The 20781-nt window shown below is 40.0% G+C and overlaps 1 protein-coding gene across 1 annotated transcript; it reads left to right on the plus strand.

Moving 5' to 3' along the window:
• TAS2R16 (taste 2 receptor member 16) lies at positions 1735 to 10013 on the plus strand. Its single transcript, XM_021078844.1, has one exon. The coding sequence runs from the start codon at positions 6221 to 6223 to the stop codon at positions 7121 to 7123; it is 903 nt and encodes a 300-aa protein (XP_020934503.1). The 5' UTR covers positions 1735 to 6220; the 3' UTR covers positions 7124 to 10013.

Here is a 20781-nt window from a genome sequence, read left to right on the forward strand (position 1 = left end):
TAGCCCCATTTTTTTCACCCCTCAGCCCCTGGCAACCACCATCCTATTCTTCTTTCTATGAATTTGGCTGTTTTAGATTTCGCATATGTTATATTATGCAGTATTTGTCATTTTCTGTCTGACGTATTTTGCCACGAGTGAAATCTTTAGCAACCAGGCTACTATATTGTGCCAGAGACTACATGTGCTCTAAATAACCTTCATGTTGCCTCCTAGGATATGAGCCCGTCCAAACCCCATCTGATCACCTGTTTCTCAGACCTCTCCTAGTACCACTTATGTTCGTTCAGTCTTCCAAGAAGCTGACACCAAAATGGTATTAAATATGCAAAAGTTTGATTGGAGAAAAGCCTATGAAACAAACAAACAAAAAAAAGGGACAAAGTTGGAGAAGACAGAGATAGGATCCAGATTGGGATGAGACTTGACCTCTGTGAAGGAGTGAAGAGAAGAAAGAGGGTTGATAGGAAGATTCCTGGACTGCAACAGAGTTCTAAGGAAGTTCTGGCCTGAATGAAGGGTCACAGTTGAGGAGTCTCCCATCTCGCAGGAAGGGATCTGCACTATTTCTCCTTCTAACTCTGCCATGCTTGATCACGAGGTGATCACTAGGTGAGCACAGCTCATGGGAAGCAAGGGACTCTTATTGCAAATGTGGTTGCAGATCCAGAAGGAAAGAAGCTGGGGCCACCAGTCAATTACAAAATTCCTTGCAGCAAGAAATCTGAACAACACATTTTCATAGCCAAAGCCAGCACAGCTTCTTGTTGACTAGTCTATGCAAATACTGCCCTCTAGAGTTCTTCAAGGTACAACCCCAAGCGGTCTCTGACTCCTAAACACCGCACAAACTCACTTCCGTCTTTAAATTCCAGCATTTCCATCCCTTCCTCATTCTCAATGCATAGAACCTTGCCTCCTACCTCACTGAAAAAATGACAACAACGACAACAAAAACAGGCATAATATGAAAGAGACTTGTACATGTTATCAGCATGTATATGCATCTTTTCCTCCTGCTACTGGGGGGAAAATCCTGGCATACAGCAAAGGCCAACTTCTCTACTTGACTAGATTCCACCACCTCTTGCTTACGAAGGACAAAGCTCTGGAAGTTAATTTCTCTCTCTCTCTCTCTCTCTCTCTCTCTCTCCTCCCCATCCGCACCTGCATCATCAATTTCCCTGCTACTAGATCTACTCAATCATTACCATTATATACAACATGCTTTGATTTATCTTTTCAAAATGTATGAAGTTAGGGATACGAAGGGGGCAGGTCCTAGAAGGATGGCCCAACGTGGCTGACATCTTTACCCTGGAGAAATGTTTATTTTCAAACTCCAGAGACATAGACCCAGCAGAAGCTTTCTGGCCTCTATGAAGCAGGTGTAGGTTGCCTGTGAACACCTTTGAATTCTGAAATGGGACAGAGACCAGGAGGCTTGAGAATGTTTGTCCTCTTTCTCTTGAATTCTTTTTTTTTTTTTTCTTTTTTCTTTTTGCCTTTTCTAGGGCCACACCCACGGCATATGGAGGTTCCCAGGCTAGGGGTCTAATTGGAGCTGTAGCCGCCAGTCTACACCAGAGCCACAACAATGCCAGCTCCATGCCACATCTGCAACCTACACCACAGCTTATGGCAACGCCCGATCCCTAACCTACTGAGCGAGGCCAGGGATCGAACCTGCAACCTCATGGTTCCTAGTCGGATTCGTTTCCGCTGCACCACAATGGGAACTCCTCTCTTCAGTTATAATCCTTCCTTTCTCTTCATCTTCCTGTGTTTTCATTTTCCCCATTCCTTCTTTCTTTTTTTTTTTCCTTTGTGTATCCTTTGGTGGTACAGAGATAGCCAAGTCAGCCCAGAGGGCTGGCACCATTGTGTGCACCAGCCCTGGCTGATGAGCTACTGACCTTACAGTTGAGAAGGATACAAAAGGAAACCACCTGAAGGTTTCTCACGGCTTTTCAGCAGCCCACCTACCCTCACTCTCCATTACCACATATTTTCAGGCAAGATTTATTCCAAACCCTCTCTTGAAGGTACTCGACCTCTGAAAATTGTACATCCCCAAACTAGAACAAGGACATTTTCACACTGGGATACCATTTATTAAAAACAAAACCAAAAAACCTCACTTTTTTATATGTGGAGAAAGTCTCAGCTGGGGCCAAAGCCGTGTCTTTCCGCTGGCGTCCAATACCTCCACTTACAACTGGAGCTTCCTGAGGAGTGGGCACAGGATAGCTTGTCTGTACAAGGACCTGAGTCATCCCCGCACTAGAAGAAAGCAGCCAGGGTGTGTTTAAATCGATGATTCTCAAACCAGATCAAGCATTAAAATCTCCTAGAAAGCTTGTTAAAATTCAGATTGTTGGGTCTCACTCTGAGATTCTCTGAATCAGTTGGTCTGGCTAAGGCTGAAGAATTTGAATTTCTAACTATTGCCCAGGAGATGCAGATGCTCTTAATCCATAGGAACCGTGGCTTTGAACATTGCAAAAGAGGAGCCCATCCCAGGGTGGAGGTTATCATTCTGCCTTAACCCCCTTCCAGCCTCATGGACTTATCCTATGTCCTAGGGAGAGAGACAAAGTAATGAAAACATCTCTGAGGCCCTGGAGTGTGTGCTAGGCTTTTGTTCCCCTCTAATTGAATATAACAGAAGAAGGCGAGAGTTATTCTCCTCCACGCTGCCTCAGATCACCAGAGGCCCTGCATCTTAAGTGTGGAAAGTTCTAAGGCATTGAGGATAGTGCCCAGTAAGAGTGATGAAAATAGAAGCTGAGCCCACTGGAGTACCGTCTGTCACCTGAATCACAGTTGTTTTGCTCTTGTTGCTGGGGGTGGGTCTTTAACTCCTTTTGGTCAGAATTTTGCCTAAGGCCTTTGGATGGCATCGTTTTAGTATCAAATTATATTTCTTGTGTTTTCTGTAATTTGCAATTTGCCAGTTGACTGGGTACACGCTCCCAGGGTTTCAGTAATGTGTACATTCAATAAATTGAAACTAAACAAATTAATGCCATGATTCTTATTTAAAGAATGAGATAAAACCAAAGGAAACAAAATGAACTGGCTTCGGGCTGCATAGTTTGGTGGCAGAAATAAAAATAGAAGAGAGAATGAGCTCGGAGCCTGTGCTTGGACCACATTAGTTATTATTAGATATTCTTTTCAAATGCTGACCATTTGGGAGTTGTAGCTGCATGAAAAAGATCAATTCTGACTGTTACTGAAAGCCAGTAGCACAAGGAAGACGATGTATTTGGCTAATTGGGAAAAATCTGATTCTACCAGTTTTGGTCAAATTTGGGATTGCTTTAACAAGGGTCAAAGGCAACACTCCATGACAAGCCATGCGGGGAAAGGAGTTCTATTTTTCAGGAAAAGGAATTATAAAGGGGACGGCAAGCAAACAAAGTGTGCTGTTGATTTTAAGGTGAGGATGAAATCATTTTTCCCACAGCCTTCAAGTTTGGATGCAATCTTCCTCCACAGGACAAATACATCCCTCGAAATAAATGAGAATGAGCACGGACTGAGAGGAGGCTTCTCCTGGATTCCTTGGGTCACGACTCTGATCTCTTCCATCGCAGTCAATTCACCTTTTAACTGCAAACTATTGTTTTGTCATCTCACTTTTTAAATCCCCTTATTCTTGCATTTTGTTGAGAATGCAGAGCAGATCCATCTAATATTCTCTTTCCTGGTGTAATTTTTAACCACGGTTTACCTTTGCATCATGAGTTCAGTGGTTTCTTGTTTTATGTTCACATTGGATTACTTCTATTTTCCCTTCCTCGAATGAATAAAACATCATAGAGACTTGGGGCTTGTCTCAGGGAGGGTCAATGACTGACTGTTTCTCCCTCACCAACTAATAATTATCAGAATCAGCCTGTCAATTCTGAAGCCACTAATTAAATACTTGGTGTCTATCTGGTACCGTTTTCCAGAACTCACTTCCTGAATTTATTTTCCAATCTGCTATATAGCTACGGATTCCTAGATACTTAGCTATTCAGAAGTAATGTATACTTTGTCCCTCATTCAAAACAGATTCCAAAGACTGCAAATTCATAAGTGCCCTACTTGTAGGTTTGGGGTTTTTTAAATTTTTTTTTTAAGTTTTTTTGTCCCTGAGTCTTCTAATTACCTCCTTTACATGCCAAGGTGCCACACCCCACCAGGGATTCACTTCCACAACATTGGATACTTAGAAATGTGGTCTCAGACTCAAGATAGAAAAAGAGCTTTCTGGAGTTCCTGTTGTGGCACAGAGGAAACAAATCCGCCTCGTAACTATGAGGTTGCGGGTTTGATCCCTGACCTTGCTCAGTGGGTTAAGGATCCAGCGTTGCCGTGAGCTGTGGTGTAGGTCACAGACGTGGCTCAAATCCTGTGTGGTTGTGGCTGTGGCTGTGGTGTAGGCTGTGACTGTCGCTCCAATTTGACCTCTAGCCTGGGAACCTCCATATGCCGTGGGTGTGGACCTAAAAAGAAAAAGAGCTTGCTTCCTGAGGGTGCTACTGCAGTTGTTTGGGCAACTGCAAATCAGATTTATCTCTAGTGAGATTACTAAGGCTAGAAGGGCAAGGGGGTAAGCTTCCAAGTTCCCTCAAACAGCTCAGAGCGAGAGTACAGGGCCGCTTCCCCACAGATGGGTGGCTGCTCAGCTCAGCCTCAGGGCCTGTAAGGATGGAGTTGTGAGCTGCAAGAGGGCATGATAGGGGATGGTGCAGCCCAGGCCATGCTCCACAGCTGGAGATGGAAGCAGCTGCCAGGTGCCTGACAGGTCAGCCCATCCCGCATCCACTGGGGTCAGACTTTCTTGCAAGCCCACAGGAGACACTTTCAGAAATACGTAGCGGGGACTGTACAGAAGGCTACAATTTTTACAAAACCCCATTACACCAGGGTCAGGGGGCTTTGAAGATACCACCACCAGTGATTTCCTTTGTCTCCACAGGCTGGTGAGAGAAGGGGAAGCTCAACGACAATAAATAAACAAACAAAGAGAGAAAGTCTATGTGGTTCTATTCAGTGGGCCTCATGTTTAAAAATCGTTTGACCAGTGGTAAGAGGGCCCTCTTTTTTTTCTTTGTTTTTGTTTTTGTTTTTTAGGACCACGCCTGTGGCATATGGATGCTCCCAGGCTAGGGGTTGAATCAGAGCTGCAGCTGCTGGCCTGCACCGCAGCCTCAGCAACACCGGATCGGAGCTGCCTCTGCGACCTACACCACAGCTCATGACCATGCTGAATATTTAACCCACTGAGCGAAGCCAGGGATCAAACCCACATTCTCATGGATACTAGTCGGGTTCTTTACTGCTGAGCCACAGTGGGAACTCCAAGAGGGCCCTCTTTCAATTCCTCTTGAGCCTCAGGGAGAGTAGGGAGCAGTGACAGAGCCTCACCATATAAGGGGGGAAAAAAAGTTATAATAATGGGACAAAAACAATTCCCAAAGATTTAAAAAAAAAAAAAAAAAAAAAAAAAAAAAAAGCCTGTGCTTAAGGCACAGGACTTAGCAGCACAATAGTCAAAGAGGCCACACCTTGATTCCAGGCAGTACAATGGGGACTATGCTGTGATTTCTCTAATGGGCATACCTGAGGGTCTCGGGTTTCAGCAATTTTGTGGGTGGAATCTCAGAGCAAAGAATATCTTTATTATTTTCGACTCCCATTCATACTTTAGTTGTAGCATCCACACCCAGTGGTTCTGAAAGCTGGGGAGACAGGGTTTCTGAAGTTGACATTGTTACAGCACTTCATGAACAGACCAGAAATATTACACAGGACAGCGAAAGATTTATCTTCCCTGTGGTTAGGTTGAAAGAACGAGGCCATCATATAAAAAAAAAAAAAAATGAAGTAAGCTAAAGACATCTCAGGCTGATAATGAAGGAATAAACAAGATGGTTATGAAATAGTGATGCCTGTTATGGGAATAATCAAATCACTTCAGGAGCAAGAATCCACATTCCAACAACATTTCCCTGCATCCAGGCCTGATAATCAGCCAGCAAACAAAGCCTAAGCAAATCCTGCAGATAGGAAAATGGCAATGTGAAAAACAAGCTGGGAAAAATTTGCATCCGGAGGGAGGCACTATCTTGCATGAAACGCTAGCCGGCCAGGAGCCTGGTCCCTACCTGGAAATTGCTGCAGAGATTCTGAGTCTGTGCCCAGAAGCTTTTGGAGTAGAAGGATGATCCCCATCCAACTTTCTGTCTTCTTCATGATCGTCTATGTGCTCGAGTGCTTGGTAATAATTGTGCAGAGCAGCTTAACTGTTGTCTTGCTGGGCAGAGAGTGGGTGCAAGTCAAGAGGCTGTCTCCTGTGGACGTGATTCTCACCAGCCTGGGCATCTGCCGCTTCTGTCAACTGTGGTCATCCATGCTGTTCAATTTTTTCTCCCACTTCCATCCTCACTGTGTATTTTGGTACTTCGGGATCGTCTGGGAGTTTACTAACACGCTCTCGTTCTGGCTAACCAGCTGGCTTGCCGTCCTCTACTGCGTCAAAGTCTCCTCCTTCAGCTGCCCCATCTTCCTCTGGCTGAAGTGGAGAATTGTGAGGTTGTTTCCATGGCTATTGCTGGGTTCTGTGCTGATTTCGTGTGTGTCAATGATCTTTTCAGCTATTAGGAATCACATCAAGATTCAGTTAAACTCCATGAGGCATTTCTCTAGAAACAGCACCGTGACGGAGAGGCTTGAGACATTTCTGCAGCAGTATGCCATATATCAAGGGATTATGTTGGCTGTTCCTTTCCTCCTGTTCCTGGCCTCCACCATCTTGCTCATGGCCTCATTGTCCCAGCACGTGAGGCAGATGAAACAACATCACACCAGCCACTCCAACCTTAGCCTGAAAGCTCCCGCTACTGCCCTGAGGTCGCTGGCCATCTTCCTCATCTTCTTCACCTCTTATTTTCTGACCACAATCATCTCCATCATGGGTGCCCTAGTTAATAAAAAATCCTGGTTCTGGGTCTGGGAAGCTGTCATCTATGGTATAGTCTCTATTCATTCTACTTCACTGATGCTGAGCAGCCCTAAATTGAAAAGGGTTTTCAAGGTAAGATGCTGGGGCTTAGAGGCTGCCTGAGGCACACGGTACAACAAGACCCCTGGGCAAACGCAAAAGGGAGTTTGCATTGACATAACTAATATCAGTAACCTAAGTGGAATGACCCTCGACAATCCCCTAAGTGATAGTGACACACCAAAAATGCAAGCCTCATTCTGTTCGCCCACAGCCATCTATCTCTAAAGAAGCAATCCCTGCTCTATCAATGCCACTCCTTTCTCTTCTTTTCCACAAGCTCCAGGTTGGTCCCAACTATCTCATGACTTCCCCATCCCTTTTTCATCTCCCCTACCTCTGGAATCTCACTTCCAGTGTATTCAACACAAGAGGTCCAAAATCAAAATCAGGGTATCCACATTTTATTTTTATTTTACCCATTTATGACTGCCAATTCTTCATATACTAATGTGAATCCCTTCCCCACAAGAATTTATTGCCCACACCCTGAATGTTCTCCAGGTTAAGCCCTTGATCTACTTTCCAAACTTTAGTCAAGAAAAGACTTAAAACTCTCTCTGCTGCTGCTTCTGGACCTTTATTCAATAATATGGAATTCCTTGTTCGTGTCTCTTTCAAATACTGTGGCCTTTACGCTTTTAATACTCAAGTCAAATTTTAACTCTTCTTTCATTCTCATTTGTCAAGACATTGTACTTTTCCCAGAATAACAGACTATATATCCAACTAGTTTCATTCTGAAACCTCTTCAAATATTGACAATTTAACTGGGACAATTGCACACAGTTACAATTGGCTGGATTACGAATTGGAATGAACTTTCTAGAAATATTCCCAGATTGAAGCTTAGCTGGTTTTCTACCATATACAACCCAGATGACAACTGGGAACCCTTCTACATCACGAAATCTGACTGAAATTGGCTTAAATTTTCTATAATCTTCTATTCTGTTCTCCCTGACAGTCCAAAGTTCTTCCCAACTGGATAAAAATACAGGTACCGCACAGTAATCAATTTACAATCACCTATAGGATTTTCCTGCTCTTTAGAAGCTCCTTTCAGCCTCCAAATCCCACAGGTTTCTCTCATACCCTTTTCCCTATAGCACCAAGTCCTGTCTTATCCCCACAGCATCTCTCTCATTATTTCTCTCCTCTTCACCCTCGCCCACTGGCAACAAAGTGTCTTGCTAACTGCCAACTGCCAGACATCTGAGTTTCAGCTTCCATCTGCTCCAGGCACTTATCAAGGTATTTTTCCTAAGGATGGCTTCATCTCTTTAAGATTTCTGGTGCCAGAGATTAAGAATATAATATTTTTTCACCTTTTATATATCTGGGGAATGTCTGATGAAATGAACTTCTGGCTCTGCCACTGGAAGACTGAAACGCTTCCCAAAAAATAAATAAATAAATAAGATGCCCATCCTACGGGGAAAAGAATGCAGGTATCTCAAGTTTGACTGCCAGAGAAAGGCTTGGGCCTACAAGGCAATAAACGTTCTGATCTTGATTTGTCTCCCAGTCAACTTATCCCTTGAATTCATATTTGAAAGTGAGTGTGTGAAATTGTACAAATTGAAAGTACAAATTGAAAGAACACTTTTTCCAAAGACTCTGTCCCACTTGACATATCTCAGCAGCATCTCTACTGCTGCACAGAAAGGGGAGTAAACCTATTTTCTCACTTCACAGTAGCACCCCGTGCAGCCTTGGCGTCTTCCAAGCTCCAGTGGTTCAACTGTTCATAGAAGGTGGGACAGACCTGGTGAATGCAGTGCTGTCTGGGGAGCAAAGTCATAACCAGATGGCATGGGACTGGGTGGAAAAAGGAAAATCAAAGTTGGATTTCGACCTCGTGTTATCTGCGCAGAGACTCTCGGGAGTGCTTAGGAAGCTGGTGGGTGGTGGGCTGCAAGAGTTTGGGAGCCTCCCAGAACAAGTGGGACAAAAGCAAACGAAATTTGAATTATTGCTATTGGCCATGTGTGTCCACATATTGCATGTTCTAAAATCTCAGGAAGCTGAAAGAAACAGAAACTGTATTCCTCACACACATGTAAACAGAGAACAAGGACTAAAGAAAAACTTTCTCCCTCTGCCCCCAATTACCAAATACAGAGATACTCTTCTGGAAGCTGTTAAATATTTATAGTACTCTTACCTTTCTCTTTTGAGTAAAGTACAATGAGGAACGTATCCAGGATGTGCATGAGGTAGGGATGTTAGAGTCAGTGAAAGGCATCCAGAAACTAATAAAATAAAACATAGAAACAGAAATAACAACTACCCCTTGTTGTTGTGGCACCTAATAGTTCACAGTTTTCACACACATTTAATCATTTTCAGCTGGACAGGATAGTCATTATCATCCAGTCCTGGGAAACAGACCCACAAAATTCACATGAATTACCTAAATTCACTCTTATCAGACCTAAGAGTCAAGGGAAGAGGAGAGGAAACCAAGAGATATATTTTAAAGAAGCAGAGAATTTTAATTTGGAAGAAGGTGGTTAGGATTTAAAAGGAAGATACCTTAGAAAGAAAAACAGAGATGTTTGGTCCAGGAACAAGGAAATTCTTTTGAGAGCTTGAGGTAGCTAGGTAATGAGACTCAGGCACCAAGGAGTTATGCCCATATATTGCCCAACTTGTAAGCAGTCTAACCTGTATAACACTCATTATTCACAGCCTCTATTGAGATGATCATTTGATTTTTATCTTTCATTCTATTAATGCGGTATATCACATTTGTTGATTTGTGTATGTTGAATCATCCTTGCATCCCAATTTATAAATTCTTCTTGATCATGGTTTATAATTCATTTAATGTGCTAATGAACTTGGTTTGCTTATATTTTGTCGAGGATTTTTGCATCTATATTCTTCAGTGTTTTTGTCTGGCTTTTGTATCAAGGTAAACTGGTTTAATAAAATTAATTTGAAAGCATACCCTCCTCTTGAATTTATTGGAAGAGTTCAAGAAAGGTTAATGTTAATTCTTCTTTATTATGTTTAGTAATATAGTTCTCATCATGGCTCAGTGGTTAATGAACTCAGGTAGAATCCATGAGGATGTGGGTTTGATCCCTGGCTTTGCTCAGTGGGTCAGAGATCTGGCATTGCTGTGAGCTGTGGTGTAGGTGCCAGCTGTGGCTCAGACCCTATGTTGCTGTGGCTATGGTGTAGGCCGGCGGCTACTATTCCAATTGGATCCCTAGCCTAGGAAGCTGCATATGCCAAGGGATACGGCCCTAAAAAGACAAAAAAAGAAAAAGAAAAAGGAAGGAAAAGATTATTATGTTTGGTAAAATTCACCAAGAAAATAATCCAGTCTGGGGCTTTATTTGTTGAGAGGTTTTAGCTTACTAATTTAGTCTTATTAATCATTATTGATCTATTTATATTTTCTATTTCTTCATGATTCAATCTTGGTAAACTTTTATGTTCCTAGGAATTTATCTATTTCTTCTAGGTTACTCTTTTTTTTTTTTTTTTGAAATATTGTTCATAGCAGTGTTTTAGGATCCTCTATGTTTCCATGGTGTCAGTTGTAATGTCTCCTCTTTCATTTCTAATCCTATTTGTGTCTTCTCTCTTTTTTCCTCAGGTTTGCCCATTTTATCTTTGAAAAACAGGCAATAGTTTTCTCAGTCTTTTATATTTCTAGTCTCTATTTCATTTACTTCCATGCTCATCTTTGCTATGACCTTCCTTTTGCTGACTTTGGGCTTCATTTGTTCTTCTAGTGATTTGAGATGTAAAGTTAGGTTGCCTGTTTGACATCTTTATTTTTTCTTAACATATACATTTATCACTATGAACTTTCCTTTAAGAACTGCAGTTGCAGGAGTTCCCGTCATGGTGCAGCAGAAACGAATCCTACTAGGAACCATGAGTTGGCAGGTTCGATTCTTGGCCTTGCTCATGGGTTAGGGATCTGGCATTGCTGTGAGCTGTGGTGTGGGTCACAGTCGTGGCTCGGATCCCGTATTGCTGTGGCTGTGGTGTAGGCCGTCAGCTACAGCTCCAGTTGGACCCCTAGCCTGGGAATCTCCACATGCCGCAGGTGCAGCCCTAAAAAGACGAAAGACAAAAAAAAAAAAAAAAAAAAGAAGAAATAAAGAAAGAAAAGAAAAGGAAAGGAACTGCTGTTGCAGCATCCCGCACATTTTGGTTATTGCGTTTTCATTTTCATTTATTTCGAGATATTTTTAAAATTCTCTTTTGATTTCTTCTTGGACCCATTGGTTGTTCAGGAGTGTGTTGTTTACTTCTCATGTGCTTGTAAAATTTCCAGTTTTCCTTTTGTTGATTTTTAGTTTCACACTATAAATCAAAATGAAACGATTCTCAGAAACCTGTGGAATCTATCATACCCTCAAGAGGTGAGAAGGGATGCTCTTGCGAACATGTTAGAAGACAGAGAGTGGAGAAAAACTTGATTCTTCTGAGCTCAGTATATTCAATAAAATTGTTCCAGGAGACACAAAAAGTCAGCAAGATGTTAAATGCTCCTACATTTTCTCTGAGATTGCTTGTCAGGTACTGTATATTACGTTCTCCTTATACACAGACCCTGAGATAAATTCCTTTCTCAGAAGGAATTAAACCAAAGGCCAAGATAAAGGTTTAGCTCTGATGAGTCTTAGTTTTCCTGCCACCACAGCCTTCATGATTCCCTCTACTTGAATCCAGACAGAGTAGCCTTAAATTTTGGACTTCATCACAATAACGTTTTGTGTCTAGTAACTCAGAAGCAGAACATTGAGTTCTGCTCTCTTTCCCATTCTGGTATTTATGTTTGTGTTTTGTGAATGGTGTTATTGTTCTTGAGTTAATGGTCCTCATTGTTCTTATATTTCTATGGTGAACTATGGCAAGTTCTTTCCAAAACTGGTCATGCTACAGATAAAGAGCCAGAAAATAAGGAGAGGCTACCAGGTAATTGTATGAGTAGTATTGTAGCAAAACAGCAATCATAACATGGCTGCAATTGTAAACCTTTTTAAAAAATTATCAGAATTTACTTTAATTCCATAGATGCATATTAGAGAGAGTTTGGGGAACCCTTTCCTATAAAGCCTAGAGGAGTATCTACGGTGTATTTTACAATCAGTATAGAGTAACTTATTCCCGTAACTATTCATAATGTCAAAAATGCTTCTTAATACGAGGTGAAAATACATCTTCTTTGATCTTTCTAAACAGACCTTTTAATAGAATCCTTGAGACTCATTCACCATCTTTTAGCCATGTCTCAAACTCCCAAAGCAACATTTATTTAAGATAATGTTCTATTTTTAACAAAGATTACAAAACCGATCCTGAGTGTGGAATGACTTTTTGCTAGTTTTTGGTGGCAAGAATACAGTTGTACAAAGTGTTCTAGTGCCAAGTTTCTTCAAATAATGTTTTAGATAGACTATATCAAAAATGACAGGTCACTTTGGTTAGATAAGAGATAAAACCACATCATGACTTGAGTTTTTCTTTGAATTTCAAAATAAATATTAGATTTTTTAAAATTAACTTTTATTAAAATTTGCTAAATTTAAGTAACTGAAACACAGCCAAGATACAGTCAAAATGACTCGAAATAATCGCTTGCATTTGCAGGAAAAAAATAGATCTTAAAAATTGTTTAAAATTAGAGGAAGATAAATTTCACAAGCTTTCATTCTTAAAGTGTAAAGATAGATTGTGTAGGTAGATATTTCTGGAGAATATTGGCAGATTGGTGTTGTCAGTGCTTGATGGTTTGAATGAGACCAACTTCAAGAACTGGGAAATAAGATTGTCTTCTGAAGGGTAAATCAAGAAGTCAACTTTTCTCTCTAACTTAGCTCTAAATGTAGTAACTCAAGAATTAACCAGAAATAGGTGAGTAGAGTGTCTTCCAATCAAATCTCAAGATTTAGGACTAGACAGAGTTCAGACAGTAACATATGAAATAGGAAGAGAGGTAAAACATGTCTCAAAATGAACTAAACAAAAAAAAAGGTAAGAAATTTGAACTTCATGATGTCCATCCAGGTCTGCGCATGGTAGGGAGCTGTTTGGGCAACCGGCTTGAAGCTTTCTAGTCCTACTGACAAGTCCTTAAGGCTCTTCTCCCAGAGATTTGTCCATAAGGTCATATAAATCCCTCCAGTTTTTGTTCTATATTCTTTCGATCACTTATCATTATGATTTGGCATTTTATGTTATGATAGTCTATGACCATGCCTCTAAGTGGACATAAAAGGAAAATTCCTAGGTCCTAAAATATTTTTGATATTTGATAAATATTAACACATTGGTTTCCATGAGGTTCCTTTCTTCCTTCTTTGTACTCAGCCCCAGTTTTCTTTTCCCAGGCTTAAAAGCATAGGCATGAGTTTAGGCATAAATTTCCCCTGAGGTGTGATCATTTCATTAACCTTCATGCTTATTTCCTCTTCAATCTCATTTACCTCCATGTCAGTTTCAGTAGGGTGAGTCTGTTTCTTAATCTGACCACCCCAGAGAACGGACAGGGGTGGGTCTCTGGACCCATAGAGTTAAGGAGTGGAACCTAGAATGTGATAACCTCACTGAGATATTATTTTGAGAATAATCCTGCTATTCTCAGGTTTTTTGCCATCCCTGACTGGGTCATTGTTCTTAGTTGTAGGCAATGAAATCCACTCTAAACAGTTTGAGGAAGGAGGTATTTATACCACGTGTTTAGGCAGGATATAGTTTGGGGAGAGCTACAAAAATAGACAGAAGCCAAGCAGCCAGAAGAAATATTCAATCATACTATAGGGTTGCTTCAGCAGTGTCATCTGCCAATTGGCATCCATGACACTAGGGAATAGGCAACAGAATGTGCATTACAGATGCCCCAGAGCTTAGATACCTCTGACCTGAGATTAATTCTTGCTTAGACAACCACTACCCGCATCACTTCCTCCCTGTATGACTCATGGATGTCTCTGCTTGACTGAACCTGGATCACATAGAGAACCCTAGCTATAAAGAGTCTGGAAAACATCAAGCTTAGTCTTAGCCTACACTAATTACCAAGTGATACAGGGTATTTGCTCTATGGTGTAATTCATGCTCCAAACTCCCCCTGGGCTTCCACATACTTACCTAGCTTTCCCCCCTTGCCATGTCCAGCATCCCTCACCTGTTTTATCCTGAGAATATTCCTTCAATATATCATTTGAACAGGAAGCTGCTCAAGTTTTCTATCCAGGGAATGAATATAAACTGAGTTTATATTTATATTTGATAACATATTAATGTAAACTAAATATAAACTATCTGATTTCAATATTGTTGTAGAAAACAAATAGAAAATCAAATAAATAAAAATAATGAACCAAGAATTAGTAAAGAGAAATATATGACAGGTAAACAGTATAAAAATAAGGTAGATATATGTTAAAGTCTCAACTCTAACATTAGAGAATACTCTTTTTTGTTAATTGTACATGGAACATGTTATGAAAATTGACTACATATTAAACTAAAAAAAAAGGAAAAGCTCCATAAATACCAAAAAGGAAAGAATAATACCAGCATTATTTACATAATGCAATAAACCTAGAAATTAGTAATAAAAAATATTTAAAAGGAGTTTAACTTTTAGGAGTTCCCTGGTGGCTCAGGGGATTATGGACCTGACATTGTCATTGCTATGGCTTGGGTTCTTCCTGTGGCATGGGTTCGATCACTGGCCTGCGAATTTCTGCATGCCATGGGCAGGGCCAAACTCCCCCCACACACACACACACACAAACACAGGAGTTCCCATCGTGGCAAAGTGGAAACAAATCCAACTAGGAACCATGAGGTTGTGGGTTTGATCCCTGGCCTCACTAGGTGGGTTAAGGATCTGGCCTTGCAGTGAGCTGTGGTGTAGGTCGCAGACATGGCTCAGATCTGACATTGCTGTGGCTCTGGCATAGGCCGGCAGCAACAGCTCCAATTCGACCCCTAAATTGGGAACCTCCATATGCTGCGGGTGTGGCCCTAAAAAAAAAATACAAAAAAAAAATGAATACAAAAGGATCCTTTTACATAAAAATTAGAATATATTAATACATAATCTGTAATAAATATGTAATATGTAATGCAGAAGAAAAAATATAATATGTGATTTATGGTAATAAAACAACTCTTGGGTCAAGAGAAAACCCCAATCAAGATTTCAAAATTTATTGACAATAACCCAACCATGGAAATATAATGTATGAAATCCATGAGATACAATACAGCTAAAGCTATTTTTAGTGTTAAATCCCTATAGAAATACAATACAAAGGAAAATTAATTAAGCACTCAACTTACGAAGCTATAAAAAGGAAAACAAAGGAAAAGCCAGAGAAAAGTAATCAATATAAAAGCAAAGTTAATGGATTTGAAAATGGAAAAATATTTAAACTAATAAAATTTAAATATGTAAGTTTAAAATTTTAATACTGTAGACAGATCCTAGCTAACTTAGTCCAGAAATAAAAGAGCAAAGCAGAATTATACAAAATTATAAAGGGCAGGCCAGTAAAACAGAAGAACTTTTTAAAAAAATCATGAGACTACTTTGCAAAGCTCTAAGCAAACAGTTTTAAAATACAGGTGAAATAAATCATTTTCTAGAATAATACAACAGGGACTTCCAGTTTTCTTTTCTTCATGTATGGAGCTTGGAAGCTGCCACTCTGACCTAACAGCAAGTAAAAAGCTAAGACTGAGCCCTGCCAAATATCACCGAGGCCAGGTGATCAAGGTTAACCTCAGCAGTGATAAGTCTTTTTGACAAGCATGAGCTCTTGGCATGCAGTCCTGAGAATGACACTTTAACTCTGCGGTCTTCCTCCTAAAAACCTAGTCTAACCATGTGAAAAACACCAGTCAGACAAACCCAGATTCAGGGACCATCTACAAAATATCTGACCAGTACGCCTCAAAACTGTCCAGCTAGGAGTTCCCTTTGTGGCTTAGCAGTTAACGAACATGACTAGGATTCATGAGGATGCAAGTTCAATCCCCAGCCTTGCTCAGTGGTTTAAGGATGCAGCATTGCCATGAGCTGTGGTATAGGTCGCAGACACTGCTCAGATCCTGCATTGTTGTGGCTGTGGTGTAGGCCAGCAGTTGTAGTTCCGATTCAACCCCTAGCCTGGGAACTTACATATGCCTGCCGTCCAGCTAATCAGAAAGTTGGAAAAACTGTCACAGGCCAGAGGAGGCTTAGGCAGCATGATGACTAAATGCAACATGATTTTGTGGGTAAGACTGGAGGACAGAAAAAGGACATTAAGGAAAAGCTAGTGAAATCTGAATACACCGCAGAAGTTAATAATAACGTATCAATGTTAGAACCTTGCTTCTGACAAACGTACACATACACCCTAAGTATTCTAATTAACAATCAGGGAAACCAGGTATCAGCACTCTTTGTTCTAGCTTTGCAACTCTTTTGTAAATTTAACAGTATTTGATAAGCAAAGTTTCTTCTTTTTAAAGAACAATTCAATTGTCTAACACTTCCAACACCTGGGTCATTTCTTTGTCTCTTGAGAGTAATTTTTTCTTCCTTGTATGTTTCATAGTTTTTCATTGAATGCCAAATATCTTACGTAGACATGTGGAGGTTGAGGTGAACAGCATTTATGCCTAGAGATAGATATGCCATTTCTTCTGTCAGGGTGTGGGTATGGTGGCTGACCTCTCTTCCTACCTTGGTTTACAGAAGTGAGTCATTCTACACATCCCTTCTCTCCTTGGAGGAGGTTTTCTCTCCATTGGTTTAGATCATTTGGTTACCTTGTGTCCTTAGGTCTCTGATAGGTTCTAGGAAAAGTTATATTTTTGTCATTCAGCCAGCTTTCTCAGTGGTAGATGGAAGCATGTTCTTTTCAGCTTTCTATATCCAAGGAGTAAGCAGAATTGCAGTTTTGTTTTTCTCTTTATCCCTATGTACATTACAATCAACCATGCATGTAGGGGAATAGAAGGGAGAAAAGACAATGGAATGCTACTCAGCCATAAAAAAGAATGAAATAATACCATCTGTAGCGACATGGGTACAACCAGAGATTATCATACTAAGTGAAGTTAAGTCAGAAAGAGAAAGATGAATAGCACATGATATCACTCATCATATGGATAAGTAGAATCTAAAATGTGGCACAAGTGAACCTAGCTACAGAATAGAAACCAACTCATAGACCCAGAGAACAGACATGTGGGAGTGGGGTTGACTGGGGATTTGGGGTTAGTAGATGCAAACTATTATATTTAGAATGGATAAGGAATGAGGTCCTACTGTTCAACACAGGGAACTATATCCAATTTCTTGTGATAGAACATGATGGAAAATAATACGAGGCAAAGAATATATATACGACCAGGTCAATTTGTTATACAGCAGAAATTGACACAAAATTGTAAATCGACTATAATAAAAAAATTTTAAAAGAAAAAGGAAAAAATAAATATTATAAGCTGAAAAAAAATAGTATTTTTTAAAACAAGTGATACTGAATGTTTGAAAAATCACATAATCTTAATGTTGGAAGAAATATATTAGAAGCCATCTATCCTAGTTTTAAAATCTTTAAACCATCCTCTTTTGTTAAAATTAAATTTTCACTTCTTATATTTCCTCCAGGAGGAGATTGCTTCTAGTTAAAAATCACTAAACTTCTGCATATCTCTACTGATCAAAAAATACCTGTTGTACTCTTCTTTCAGCTTATATGAAAAGCATAGAAATAATTTTTCATTTTACAAATTAAAATTATATTCTACCATTGAGAATGTTTTCAAACTGTACACCCCTTTTCCTTATTCTGGTTTGAAATACCATATGGAACCTTCCCCCCTCCTCGGTTTGAAAATAATTCACTCTTCTAGACTTGCGGCTGCCAAGAGGGAGAGGAGAGGGAGTGAGACAGACTGGGGGTTTGGGGTTAGGATATGCAAACTATTACATTTAGAACTGGATAAGCAATGAGGTCCTACTATAGAGCACAGGAAATTATATCCCATCTCTTGGGGTAAACAATGGTGGAAAAGAATGATTTTTAAAATGTGTATATGTGTTTAACTGAGTCACTTTGCTGTACAGCAGAAATTGGCACAACGTTATAAATCAACTGTATTTTAATTTAAAAAAGAGGGAAAAGAAAATAATTCACTGTTCCAAATACCCACCAAACAAATATTTTTGTTCTGTATATGTGCCTATAGAAAGAAGTGTATTATGCTTTGAATTCTTTATACTAACACTACATACCAATATAGTAGTCACAAGGATGGGGATCTGGAAAGCGGGCAGTGTGGGGGAAGTTAGGCCTATCCTTTTTTGCAAGGAGGTTAAAAGATGGGCCATATAAAACAGAGCTATCCCCTCTAAGGACTCAGCGCATCTAAAGCCACACATGGCGAGGACCAAACAGCCAAGAACTGAAGTGATGGGACAGATTCAAATCAAGCATCTCTATTCTCTTACCAGAGGCAGAAACCTATGTGAAGAACTCAGAATCATCCTCATGTGATGCCTGAAGTGCACAGCCATCTGCTTTTTCTGTAATTCCTAAATGCTAAGAAAAAAGCCTGTAATGATTACCATGGATCAGTAAAATCGAACCTTGAAGCAATGTCCTCTGAACTTTCTTTATCTAAAGAATTAGCTGGCTTCTTATTAAAAATAAAGATTCCTGGGAACCACTTCAAATTAATAAATCAGAGTCCCCAGGAGGGAGTTCCCATTGTGGCTCAGCAGTAACAACCTGACTAGTATCCATGAGGATGAAGGTTCGATTCCTGGCTTCGCTCAGTGGGTTAAGGATCTGCGGTTGCCATGAACTTTGGTGTAGGTCACAGACGCGGCTTGGATCTGGCATTGCTGTGGCTCTGGTATAGGCAGGTGACTGCAGCTCTGATTCGATCCCTGGCCGGAGAGCTGCAAGCACGGCCCTAAAAAGCAAAAAAGAAAAAAAAAAGGAATCTCCAGAAGGAGATTTTCCTCAGAATGTGTACTTTTAACCAAAGTTCATAGAGTTCCTTGGATCAGAATTACTAGGGAAATTGACTTAGAAAACCATCTCGTCACAGTTTTTTACCCTAAACAGCATTTTTATATTACTAGCTAATCATTTCTGATGATCAAGGCATGATAATCCTGACACTTAACACTAAAATATTAAATATTAGGAGCTGCTGGTGTGCCTGTTAAATTGTAATTTCCTTTCTGGTGGTATAAACAGAAGAAACTCAACACTGAATTCACCTTATAGTAAATTTTAGTGACAAGCTGGTAGCAAGCAAGTATTATATATATATTTTTCCTAAATAATGTCCTTTAGGACATTATTCAAGGACAAGAGATAACCTTTTAAAATGAATTATTCCAATGTATGTAAAATTATATGAGCAGGAACAAATGAAAATTTATTCATGAACACATGACTAACAGAGGGTAGAGCCATTGCTGCAAACCTCTTGAGAGTATGTCTCAGACAGAACCTGCTTTGAGAGCCTCTTTGTGAAATATCCAGGGCTATATACTTCAGTGGAAGTGTATTTGTTTTACACAAAAGGGAGAGTTTCTAATGAGAACTTTGTCTTTTGTGGGTAAGACAAAAGGCACTGAGGCTTGGTTTTTAATTTGGGGGAAGGGACGAAAATACTACAGGGAGCTCTTTGAATTTTCCAGCAAACTACCTCTTGCACTTTTATCATTGGCCCTTAGGTTGAGTTATTTTCTTTTTTTGATTTTTTTAGGTTTTTATTTTTTTCTATTATGGTTGATTTACATTGTTCTGTCAATTTCTGCTGAACAGCAAAGTGACCCAGTCATATATATATATATATACATATACATATATGTATACACATGCACATTCTTTTTCTCACATTATCCTCTATTATGTTCCATCCCAAGTGACTAGATATAGTTCCCTTTGTTATAGAGCAGGATCTCATTACTTATCCATTCCAAATGCAATAGTTTATATCTACAAACCCCAAACTCCCAGTCCATCCCACCTCCTCTCTCTCCCCCTTGGCAACCACAAATCTGTTCTCCAAGTCCATGAGTTTATCTGTTTTCTGTAGAAAGGTTCATTTGTGACATATATCAGATTCCAGATATATGATATGATGTTATTTGTCTTTCTCTTTCTGACTTACTTCACTGAGTATGAGAGTCTCTAAGTTCCATCCATGCTGCTGCAAATGGCATTATTTTGTTCTTTTTTATGGCTGAGTAGTATTCCATTGTATATGTGTACCATCTCTTCTTAATCCATTCATTTGTCAATGGACATTTAGGTTGTTTCCATGTCTTGGCTATTGTAAATAGTGCTGCAATGAACATATGGGTACATGTATATTTTTCTTTTTTTTTTTTTTAATTTTCCCACTGTACAGCAAGGGGGTCAGGTTATCCTTAGATGTATACATTGCAGTTACACAGTTTTTTCCCCCACCCTTTCTTCTGTTGCAACATGAGTATCTAGACATAGTTCTCAATGCTATTCAGCAGGATCTCCTTGTAAATCTATTCTAGGTTGTGTCTGATAAGCCCAAGCTCCCGATCCCTCCCACTCCCTCCCCCTCCCATCAGGCAACCACAAGTCTCTTCTCCAAGTCCATGATTTTCTTTTCTGAGGAGATGTTCATTTGTGCTGGATATTAGATTCCAGTTGTAAGTGATATTGTATGGTATTTGTCTTTGT

The sequence above is a fragment of the Sus scrofa genome, chromosome 18 (genome assembly GCF_000003025.6).
Source record: "Sus scrofa isolate TJ Tabasco breed Duroc chromosome 18, Sscrofa11.1, whole genome shotgun sequence".
NCBI classification, from domain to species: domain Eukaryota; kingdom Metazoa; phylum Chordata; class Mammalia; order Artiodactyla; family Suidae; genus Sus; species Sus scrofa.

What these genes read in the sequence shown, in the direction of transcription:
- TAS2R16 (XM_021078844.1), top strand. Translation starts at nt 6,221, where the DNA reads ATGATCCCCATCCAACTTTCTGTCTTCTTCATGATCGTCTATGTGCTC.